Source organism: Belonocnema kinseyi, chromosome 8 (genome assembly GCF_010883055.1).
Source record: "Belonocnema kinseyi isolate 2016_QV_RU_SX_M_011 chromosome 8, B_treatae_v1, whole genome shotgun sequence".
Classification (NCBI taxonomy): Eukaryota; Metazoa; Arthropoda; class Insecta; order Hymenoptera; family Cynipidae; genus Belonocnema; species Belonocnema kinseyi.
The window spans coordinates 66011394-66023515 of NC_046664.1; the positions used below are offsets into that span (position 1 = coordinate 66011394).

A 12122-nucleotide genomic window follows, 5' to 3' on the forward strand; every position below is an offset into this window, starting at 1 on the left:
GTTGAATTTTAAAACCAAAAAGATGATTCTTCTACCAAATAATTGAATTTTCAATTAACTGCAGAAATTTCAAGCAAAAGACCATTTTTCAAAACAAAAAGATCTTATTTTTAACTCAAAAATATGAATTTTCATTAATAAACAAATGAATCTTTAACCATATAGTTGAGTTTTTGAATAAATAGTTCACTTTTCTATCAATTTGTTGAATTTTCTTAAACTAAATGACCAATTTTCTAGAAAGCACTTGAATATTTAACCCAAAATTATGAATGATCAGAAAAAAAGTTAATTCTCAACCAAATAAATAAATTTTCTACTAAAATTTTTAAATCTCAAACGAAAAAGACGAATTTTCAACCAAAATTTGGAATTTTCAACTCGAAAATATAAGTTTTCTAAACAAAAAATATATATTTCTAAACGAATAGTTGGTTTTTTAAACCAAAAGATGATTTTTCTGCCAAACTGTCGAATTTGTATTTAAAAACTACGAATTTTCAACTCACTGTAGAAATCTCAAGCCAGAGAACATTTTTTAAAACAAAAATATCGTATTCTTAACTCAAAAATATAAATAATAATTAACAAACAAATGAATCTTTAACCAAATAGTTGAGAATTTTGACCAAATGATTGAATTTTCTATCAAATTGTTGAATTTTTCAAGCAAAAATGATAAATTTCCTATAAAACACTTGAATATTTAACCCGAAAATATGAATTATCAGCGAAAGAGTTAATTTTTAACCAAACAGTTTGATATTTTAACCAAATAAAGAAATTTTCTATTAAAATTTTTAAATCTCAAGCCAGAAAGACGAATTTTCAACAAAAATGTTGAGTTTGCAACTCGAAAATATAAGTTTTCTAAAAAAAAGAGTATTTTTTCAAATTTGTGAAAAATATCAAATTTTTAACTAAAAAATATGAATTTTCAATAATAAACAAATGAATCTTTAACCAAATACTTGAATTTTTGACCAAATAATTGAATTTTCTATCAAATTGTTGCATTTTTCAAGCAAAAATGACAATTTTTCTATAAAACACTTGAATATTTAACCCGAAAATATGAATTATCAGAAAAAAAGTTAATTTTTAACCAAACAGATGAATTTACAACAAAAAAGTTTGAAAAATTCTACTAAACTTTTTACATCTCAAGTCAAAAAGACGAATTTTCAACAAAAATGTTGAATTTTTAATTCGAAAATGTAAGTTTCCTACAAAAAAATATATTTTCAAACGAATAGTTGATTTTTCAAACTGAAAAGACTAATTTTTCTGCCAAATAAAATAAATTTTGAAGAAGAACGTTAATTTTCAACCGAATAGTTGAATTTTTAACCTAATAATATAATTTTCTACTGAATTGTTGAAATTATAAACCAAAAAAATAATTTTTTCAAACAATATTTGAATTTTCAACAAAGTAATCGAATCCACGGTCAAAACTGGTTTATTTCTAACCAAAAAGTTGCATTTTTCACAAAAAATATGAATTTTTAAACAAAGAAGTTTTCAGTGCAGGATGAAAAAATAAAATCAGTTTGTTGAATTTTCAACTAAAAAGATTATTTTTTAACAAAGTTGTTGAAAATTTATTTATTTGATTGGAAATATAGTTTTATGTAGAAAATGTATCTTTTCGAAGTAAAAATGAAAAATTGTAGTAGGAAATTCGACTTCTTGGCTGGAGATTTAAAAATTGTTGTTAAAAAATTCGAGTCTTTTATTGAAAATTCAACTGTTTTGTAGAAAATTGATCATTTTGGCTGGGAAATTCTTTTATTTGGTTTGAAATTTAATTATTTGGTGGAAAATAAAGGTTTGTGTTCAAAATTCATAGTTTTGTGATACAAGTTCTATTGTTTTGTAGAAAAGTCGTTTGTTTCGCATATTCATCGATTTGGTTAAAAATGTGGCATTGTGTAGAAAATCCACATTTTCGATATAAAGATTCAAATTTTTTATAGAAAATTCTTCTTTTTGGCTTGAGATTTGAAAAGTTTTCTAGAAAATTCATATTTTTGACTTAGAAATTCAAATTTTTTTGCAAATTATTTTTTTTTTTTTAATTGGAAATTTCAAATATTTAGTAGAAAGTTCGACTGTTTTGTAGAAAAGTTGTCTTTTCGACTTGACAAAATTTTGAGTTAAAAATGCAAATTTTTCGTAGAAAATTCTACTTTTTGGCTAAATATTTAAAAATTGTTTCTAGAAAATTCAACTGTTTTGTAGAAAATTTTTCGTCTTCGCGGGACGACTGAAAAAAAAAAGATTTTTTTGGCATTCGTAGACAGTTCGTTTAAATCATTTGAAATATTTTCAATTAATGTCGAATTTTCAGGCCTCCTAAATATCTCTTCAATTTAATCAAATTTTTTCTAAGAATTATAGATGTTCAATATTTATTATACATCAAAATTTATCAATTTTACTTGTAAATCAAATATTTTCAAATGGAACAATTTATTAAAGTTATAAAGTTCTATGTATAGTTTTTTATGTTTTGAATATTCGATTTACAATTACCGATTTTTCATGAACAATCAAATAAGTCTAAATAATCAGCAATATTTATATTTTTTTAATTATAAATTTTCAAATTTTAGTCTAAAACATTATTTTAAATTTGATAAAAACCTTAAATTATGAGTAAATTTTGTTTAAATTTGTTTAAATACATTAAGAATTTCAAAATTCCAATTGTAATCCTTAAATTTATAGTTCAGTTTCAAAAATCATTATAATTTATATTCACTTTTGACCAACTAAAAAGGTTTTTTATCCAAAATTGTCGTTTTCAAACGCCACTAATTTTTAATTTTTCAAAAAAAAAATTATTTTGAAGAAATAATTTTAAGAGAATATTAAAAAAGATTTCCAAATTTGTCAAAAATATTTTCCATTTTACAGGATTAAAAAAAAAGAATAAATGTAAAACAACATCTAGATGTTTGAAGATTTTGAAATAAAATTTGAAGCTTTCTAAAAAAATTTTAAACTATTTAAAATAAAAATAATTTAACTTTTAATTTAGGAAGTATTTCAGCTTATAATAAAAAGTTAGAAAAATGATCGTTTTTGGTTGAAACTTAATTTTTTTTTATTGAAAAGTCTGCTATTATATTTTTAGTGGAGATTTGAATCTTTTTGGTTAAAAAATTTTAATATTTGATTGAAAATTCATATTTTCGGTTTTAAAATTTGTGTCTTTTGTAGAACATCCGTCTTTTTTTCGCTTGAAAATTGAACATTGTATTTCGAAATTTTGTTCTAAAAAATATTTCTTTATTAAAAATTGAAGTCTGTTGTTGAAAATTCGTATTTTGCGTTTAAAAATTTATCTTTTGGTATAAATTTAAGCTTTTTGTTCATTGATTTTCAACTATTTTGTGGAGAATACGTCATTTTTTGTTGAATGAAAATGTTTTTTTATTTAAAATTAATTTTTTTTTCTGAAATATCAACTATTATATTTTTCCATGAAAATTTAATTATTTTCTTTGAAAATTTAACAATTTTGATAAAAGGTTTGTAGGTTTTCGTTAAAATTCAACTGTTTTGTTGAAAAATAAATTCTTTTTTTGAAAATTCATAATTTACGCTATGAAAATTGAAGTGGTTTGTAGGTAATCAATATTTTTTACGTTTGGGAATTCAAGAATATAAATGAAAGTTTTTTTCTTTCAGGGCTGAAAAATCTTGCTTTATTCAAAATTCAATTCTTTTAAAGAACATTCGTATTTCACTTTGGCAATTCATCTGTTGGTAGAAATTTAAAATTTTGTTTTTTGAGTATTCAAACATTTTGTTGAAAATTCATTTTTTGTAGAAAAGTCATCTTTTTCGTCGAAAGTTAATTCTTTTTAATTGACAGATCTACTATTATATTTTGGGATACGATTTTTATTATTTGATTAAAAATACCAAAATTTTGTTAAAAAGTTATCCGTTTTGGTAGAAAATTCAACTGCTTGGTAAAAAAAAATTGTTAGTTAAAAATTAAAGTTTTTATTAAAAATTTATATTTTCTGGTTGAAAAATCAGTATTTTCTAGAAAATCCGTCTTTTTTGCTTGCATATTCAAGAATTTGGTTGAAATTTTTTTCTTTCAGGACTGAAAAATCTTTCTTTATTATTGAAAATTTCTCTTTTTTGTTGGAAATTTGTTAACTTTGGATTGAGAATTAAATTTTCAGTTACAAACGTTATATTTTATTTGAAAATTCATTTCTTTGTTTAAAAATTTATATTTTCTGGTTGAAAATTTGTATTTCCGGTTTGAAAATTCAACTGCTTTGTAGAAAATTCGCCTTTTTTGCTTAAAAATTCCACAATTTGTCAGAAAATGAAACTATTTCGTTAAAAATTAAGGTGTTTTTCCAAAATTAATATTTTTGGGTTGAAAATTCAACCGTTTCGTAGGAAATTTGTCTTAGTGGCTTGATAATTTCACAATTCGTTAGAAAATCAAACTATTTGTTTAAAAATTCAATTTTATTTCATTAAAAATTAAGATTTTTATTAGAAATTTATTTTTTTGGGTGGATATTACAACTGTTTTTTTTTTTTTACAAAATTCGTCGTTTTGGCTTAAAAGTTTCACAATTTATTAAAAAATCAAACTACTTGCTGGAAAATTCAACTGTTTCGTTAAAATTTAATTTCTTTCAGAATTCATATTTTTTGGGTTGAAAATTCGAACTTTCCGTTGAAAATTTTCATTAATTTTGACATAAAATTCAACTATTACAATAGAAGATTCAATATTTTAGTTGAAAATTTATCTTTTCTAGTTCAAAATTGCACAATTTGCATGAAAATTTGTCTTTTTTTAAATTAAAAATTCAAATATTTTTTGAAAATTCACGGTTTTTGTTGTTAAAAAATCTTTTTTTTTTTTAAATTATCGTTTTCTATGAAAGTTAATCTTCTTGATTAAAAAAATCTGGGTTTTGGTGAAAAATTCAAGTATTTTGGTTAAACTATTGTGTTAAAAATTAATTGTTTTTGGTTGAAGATGCATCGATTTAATTAAAAATTAATTTATTTGGTTGAAAAATGAGCTTTTTGATTGAAAGCTTGTTTTTTCTTTGGAAGTATTTTAACTAAAAATTACTATTTTTCAACTGAAAATGTAACTATTATTCCAGTTGAATATTCCATAATTTTTAATAAAAATTTGTCTCTTTGGTTGAACATTTATTTTTGACTGAAAATGTAATTATTCAATTTTTGGTTGAAAAATCTTTTTTAGTTGTTAAATATTGATTTTTTAACTTTAAATTTACTTATTTAAGTTTTGCTCAATAATTTATCTTTTTTAGTAAAAATTAAAAAAAAAAAATGTTTCTATTCCGTTTTCGGTTGAAAATGATTATTTTTTCAATTCAAAATGTAACTATTTCGTTGAAAGTTCATGTATTTTGTTGGAAAATTGTATTTTTTTTTGGTAAAAAATTAATATTTTTATTTGAAAATTATCTTCCTGTTTAAAAGTCCCTCTTTTTAGTTGAAAATTTAAGTGTCCCAGTTGAAAATCTTTGACTAAAAACTTGATGTTTCAGATTTTATTTTTTGAGCGTACATTTTAATTTAAAGAATTATAAAATGCTGTTTCAAAGACTTGAACAATTAAAAATTAGAATACTTTAATGATTAAAGAGCGAATAATATTTTATTTTACAAGACGATTCGGAATCAGTTCACAATGTTAGAATTTGCAGATTTTCATGTTAACAATTAAACTGTTTCAATTGGAAAGTCTTATTAGTTAAACAAATAAAACCTTCCGATAGAAACTTCACAAAATAGAATTCAATTTTTAAAAAACTTTCAAATAATATATTCGAAATTAAAGGCTTTTATTAAATTTGAATATTGATTCAGTCTAAAATATTCTATCTTTAAACCATTCAATTTGAATTTTTTTATTTAAATAAAAGGAACATTAATATTTCAAAATATATGACTTCATTTCAAATCAGTAATTATAAATCAAATATTTAAAAATAAATAAAAAAACTAAACTTTGAACGTTACAATTTTAATTGTTCTATTTAAAAAATTTAATTTTTAAGTTAAATTGTTGAATTTTGTTGTATAAATAACATTCGAACACCTAATATTTTTAGAAAAAAATTAATTGTTCAATTTTTAATGTTTCTAGTTTAAAATTTCTGTAATTTATATAATTTTCAAAAACTTTTAACTCAACATTTTATACGTGTAAATTCAGGGTGACGACTTGGCCAGCAAAAAGCCTGGAAGTTATGAGGAATTTAATTTAAAAAACCAGGAATTTACTTCTGATCGCAGCAAAATTCAACTATTCTATTTGTGGTTGAAAATTTGTCTTTTCTAGTTTAAAATTTGTCTTTTTTAATTGAAAATTGAACTACTCTGTTGTAATTTCATATATTTTGTTAAAAATTCCCTTTTTTATGTAGAAAATGATATTTTCCTTTGAAACTTAATCTCCTTGTTGGAAAATTCGTTTTTTTCTGGTTAAAATTTCGATTATTAACTTTATATAATTGTAATTTCAGTTGAAAATTCATATCTTAGGTTGGAAATAAAATAACTTGAATTAGAGTTAAAATCCTTTGTTAAAAATTAATTTTTGTTTGTTAAATATTCATTATTTTCATTTACCATTCAATTTGAAGATTCATAATTTTATTTGAAAATTTATTTATTTAAAATTTTTTTTCTTAGTTGGGTTAAAGGATGTTTTTATTACTTTAAATGGAAGAATTTTCTTATAGCTTTAGAGTTTGATTGTTTACATTTCAATGGCCTTGAAAAATGTTTGGGAACCGGGAAAAGACAGGGAATTTTTTATGTGATTAAAAAAACGGCCACTTTGATTTTATTAAAAATAATCGATGGTCCTTTTATTTTCCTCTTTACTTTTTAATTACTCTATTTGCCCTGGTTTGAAAACATTTTGGACCGTGAGACAGCCACAAACCTGAACCAAAAAAGTTATTGTTTTCTTCAAATAAACATATTCACTAAGAAATTTTAGGCTTTTTGAATATGAAAATAAGCCTACATTTCTCTAGCAATAACCGAGTGGAAGGGCCCTCTCAAAGAATCTGATTTTCTTCAGTTTCAGATTGACTGAAGAATAAATCTACTACAACAAATAATTGAAATCATGACTGACCCAGGAAATTCTTTCTTCGATCCTGAGCCCTCTTGCTCGTACACCGTCCCCAAAAATAATGAGCAAACAACAAATGCCAGTGAAATAATTAATACGCGACGCTATCGTCCAGCACCAGCTTCTAAGAAGCGGAAACGAGAAGAGGAGCCGGACAATGAATTGCTGAGTATTTGCAAACCCCTTTCAATTAAATTACATCGTTTGTCCCAACAAGCCGTGTCGAAAGTGCAGAAAAAAAGTGATCAAGCGAGTCGCACCAAGCGAAGACACAGGTGGAGAAATGGATTGCCAGGTAAATCAAAAAAGAAGTCAAGAGCTGACAAATCTGATAGATTGGAGGCGCATAGAAAATCTGAGAAATCAGAGGAGTCTGAGAAACATGATAAATCTGAGAAATCAGAGATGCCTGATAAGTCTGAAAAGTCTGAGTCCTCGAAAAATCCGGAGAACTCGAAAAATTCTGAGAAATCTTCAGAATCTAATCAAATTTCGGATTCTTCGTTAATGATCCCAACACATTCCTGGGGTTGTTGTCGCATGATTCCCTTCGAGAGAAATCGATCAAGAAGTCTCAGAAAGTTGTCCTTGAGCAGAAACCGAGACTCGCTAGAAGCTGCGAAAGATTCGGAATCAGCAGTACCAAGAATTTCCCTGCGAGAACGAGCTTCCGATACTGCAGCAAGGAACAGCTTACATTCCAGCAGCATCCGGCCTTTGCCCGTGAAAGAGAGGTGCACTACCAAGGAGGAATTTGAGGGAGAAGACGAATTTGTCTGCAGAAGAACTCTGCCTTACATACGAAAAGCAAAGTTGAAACCGAATCTGCAAATAAACAGCCCGGAAGCGAGTAATTCAAGAGTTTCTGCTCCAGCGGCTCCTCAAAATGAGGAACGCAAAGAAAAGCCAAGGAGTTCCGAGAGTGAGAAGTTTTCCTCGAGCAAGACATTCAAAACGAGGAGATCGAGAGATCAGGAAGAGATGAAGCGGACCAGTATTGACACGGAAATACCCTCGTCCGCAGAATCCAAGGTTTTTGAAAAGACTGATGAAGCCAAAGTAGCCGAGAACGCGAAAGAGAACGATGACGAGAATATGGAAGATTTTGCCTGGAACAGTTCAAATATGTGGAAATACAAAAGAAAACACCGAAGTCGACGAATAAGCAGTTCGAGTGAGGAGGAGGGTCCGCGGAAGAAGACAAAAATTGCGAATGGCACAAGTGAGAGAAGACCGGGACCGAGCTCGAAGAGAAAATCAGTTGAGGCGACGCGAACACTCTGTCCGCCCTCTTGCACAAAAGCACACCATGGCACAGCTTTTCATTTTCTCTATGAAAAACCAAAGCTCAAAGAGGGACGAGTTCTTCTCGAGAAATTGGAAGAAATGCAGAGCGAGGAAGTTGTCAGATGGAGGAATCGATTGATCAAGTTGGAGAGAGAAGTGGAGGAGCCGGAGGAAGAGGTGGTAGAAGAAGAGGAGGAAGACGAGTATTATCTGATGTACGAAGATGGGACCTTGTCGAATGAAGTTCTCTCGCACGACGATATTTATCAGATGCAGGGAATTACCGAGTTTGAGGTGAATTCCCAGGAAACTAATAATCCCTATCAGATGAACAATTTAGACGTGTATTTCAATGTTGGGTCGCAGGATTCGAGCCAATTGAATGCTGATGATGATGAACTCGACGATGTTCTGCGCGATGATGACGATATTCCCCTAGAGTTTAGCGAGTATCCGAAAATCTTGTTGATACGTTTGGAGACTCTGGTGGGCTCTCTCGAAACTGAATATTCGGCCTCGGAAATTGAGAATTTGGAGGAGAAGTACATTGATTTCATGATGAACTCAAACTTTTCCTACGACAAGCAGTCGCAGTCCTTTTTCCAAGTCTACAAACGTCTCCATGCGAGACGCGCGAAAGAGCGAGAGCTGGATTCGTCCGATTTCTCCGAATTGGACGATTCCGAGACGGAAATGGAGACTGAGCGAGACGATTATGTGGATGAGAAGCCTCTCGTGATTGCCCTGGATGCTGAGAAAGATTTGGCATCGGATGACAGTCTGCATGACCATGAGATTGCGACGATTCGAATTCTGCCGAATGACACGACGAGTCACGAGTCGAATGACGAGAGTGAAGTCGCACCGGAATTTGTGAGCTGCGAGCGAAACGCCGAAGCCGAGAAAACCGAGCGTTTCTACATCACCTGTAAATTTTGCAAAGTCAGTTTCAAGAATCTGCACTCGTTCTCCCTCCACAAAACGGACTGCTACACGAAAAACAAGAAGCCGATGAAGTGCGACTATTGCGACAATCAGTACAAATGCCGGCGGACCTTGAAACTGCACATGCAGCACATTCATGGAAAGGGGACTGCTGAATTGGCCCTGGAGAAGCAGAGGGATGAGATTGAGGAGAAGGTGATGGAGAAAATGGGCGAGAAGCAAGCAAACGACAAGAGTTTGGGCGCGAGGAAAAAGCTGAGACCCGCGGCTCAGCTGAATCTCGTTTGTGGCGTTTGCTCGGTTGAGTTTGAGTCGAAGGAGAGTCTCTGGGATCATATTCTCAAGCATACCGAGCAGGAGTTGCAGGACGCCTATAAAGACGCGACGAAGAACAATAGGAATCAGGAATTGCAGGAGAAACTGCGGCGTTACGATGAGAAGAAGAAGGAGCGGGAATCGGAGAAGTGTGGTAGTGAGCCGCGGAGTAGTAGTGAGGGGAAAAAGAAGTGTGGTAGTGAGTCGAAGAGTGAGGTCGGGAAAAAGGATCCGCGAAAATCGGCATTTAAGTATGCGCAGTGGAAGGATCGGATTCTTTATAAAATGAACATCAACGAGAAGAATAGCTCGACTTCGGTGGAGAAGGCAACTGACAAGGAGAGTGTCGAGACTAATCACGAGGAGATTGTTTTGAGTTCGTCCGAGAGTGAGAGCAATAATGGGGGCGAAATTGTCGATAATTCGTCGACGTCGAGGAGTTCGGTGATTCGAAATAATACAAAAACGGCGACGCCGACGTCGACGTCGTCGCCTTCGAAAATTGTGACAATGTGTCCCTGTCATCGGAACGACACCTCGACGATGGTCAATGGGGACATGCAGATTGAGATGGTGCTTCTGTGCAAAATTTGCCAGGTGCTTTTTCGCCGATTGGACTGCTTTGAGGTGCATTATCGGTTGAACAAATTGTGCAGCTTGGATCGGAGTAGCAGATCGCCGAAATTGTTTTGCAGCTCGTGTCGGATTATTCTGAATTCGCTGCCGGAGATGCGGAATCACTTGGAGAAGCATGCCAAGGTGAATCGGCAGGGCCACGTGACATTTTTGTGCAACATCTGCAAAGTGATGTTCTTTGGTGTGGGCTCGCTCTTCTACAGCCACTGGTTCAATCATAATAAGGACGTGAACTTTTTGGCGAGTCGCTACTCGTTTCCGAAGCTCTCGATTGTCCAGATTGTGAGCACGAGTCTCAAGGGCGGACAGAATCAGAAGGAGGAGTATCTCTTTGTCGCGGAGTATGTCTGCAAGAATTGCAAGTGAGTATTTTTACGTTATTTTCTTTTTTTCTGTTGATTGATTGATTGATTTTTTTTTATTTTCTCTTGGGAAATGAGGGGGAAAAGTTAATTTACGAAACCCCCGGGAATTTACTTTTGATTGCAGGTAAATTTAAGTTTTCATTTTGTTGAAAGAATTTTAAGCAATTCCTGGTTTATCTACAGTATTAGGGAATAGAAGTGTTTTAAAATTGATATTTTTTATTGAAAATTCAAATTTTTGAATGATAATTCTTTTGGTTTTTATTGACAATTCGTGTTTTTTTCGTAGAGAATTAATTTTTTTGTTGTTTAAAAATTCAACTTTTTGGTTGAGAATCCTTGAATTTGGTTAAAAATTCGTTTCTTTTTTTTGGTAGAACATTTATTTTTTTGTTAATAAATTCATGTTTTTAATTGAAAGTTCAACTTTTTGGATGAGAATTCTGGATTTTCATTGAAAATTCGTATTTTTTCTAGTAAATTATTATTTTTATTTCAAAATTTATGGTTTTTAGTTAAAAATTCAACTTTTGGGTTGAGAATTCTTGAATTTTTTAAAATTATTCGTCTCTTTTCTAGTAAATTAATCTTTTTATTTAAAAATTTATGTTTTTTAGTTGACGATTTCACTTTTTGGATGTGAATTCTTGATTTTTATTGAAAATTCGTCTTTTTTCTAATAAATTAATCTTTTTGTTTCAAAATTTATATTTTTAGTTCAAAATTCAACTTTTTGGATGAGCATTCTTGATTTTTATTGAAAATTCGTATTTTTGCTAGTAAATTAACCTTTCTGTTTAAAAATGTATGTTTTTTAGTTGAAAATTCAACTTTTTGATTGAGAATTCTTGATTGATTTTTTTTAATTCGTGTTTTCATTCAGTAGAACATTTATTGTTTTGTTAAAAAATTCATGTTTTTCAGTTGAAAGTTCAACTTTTTGGATTATAATTCTTCAGTTCTATTGAAAATTCGTCCTTTTTTTCTAGTAAATTAATATTTTTATTTAAAAATTCAACTTTTTGGATGATAATTCTTCATTTTTATTGAAAATTCGTCCTTTTTCTTAGTAAATTAATCTTTTTATTTAAAAATTCAACTTTTTGGATGAGAATTCCTGATTTTTATTGAAAATTCGTCTTTCTTCTAGTAAATTAATATTTTTGTTTTGAAATTTATGGTTTTTAGTTAAAAATTTAACTTTTTGGATAAGAATTCTTGATATTTATTGAAAATTCGTCTTTTTTCTAGTAAATTAATATTTTTGTTTTAAAATTTATGGTTTTTAGTTGAAGATTTAACTTTTTGGATGAGAATTCTTGATTTTTATTGAAAATTCATCTTTTTTTCTAATAACTTCATCTTTTTGTTTCAAAATTTATATTTTTAGTTGAAAA

The 12122-nt window shown here is 29.2% G+C and overlaps 1 protein-coding gene across 3 annotated transcripts in view; it reads left to right on the forward strand.

The window, feature by feature from the left end:
• Positions 1 to 12122, forward strand: part of LOC117177722 — a 45666-nt gene that overhangs the window by 16789 nt on the left and 16755 nt on the right. For all 3 annotated transcript variants that reach the window (XM_033368610.1, XM_033368611.1, XM_033368609.1), the window contains exon 3: positions 7124 to 10722. In XM_033368610.1, coding sequence (XP_033224501.1) covers positions 7172 to 10722 — 3551 coding nt within the window. In that variant the 5' untranslated portion in view covers positions 7124 to 7171. The remainder of the gene's footprint in view (positions 1 to 7123; positions 10723 to 12122) is intronic.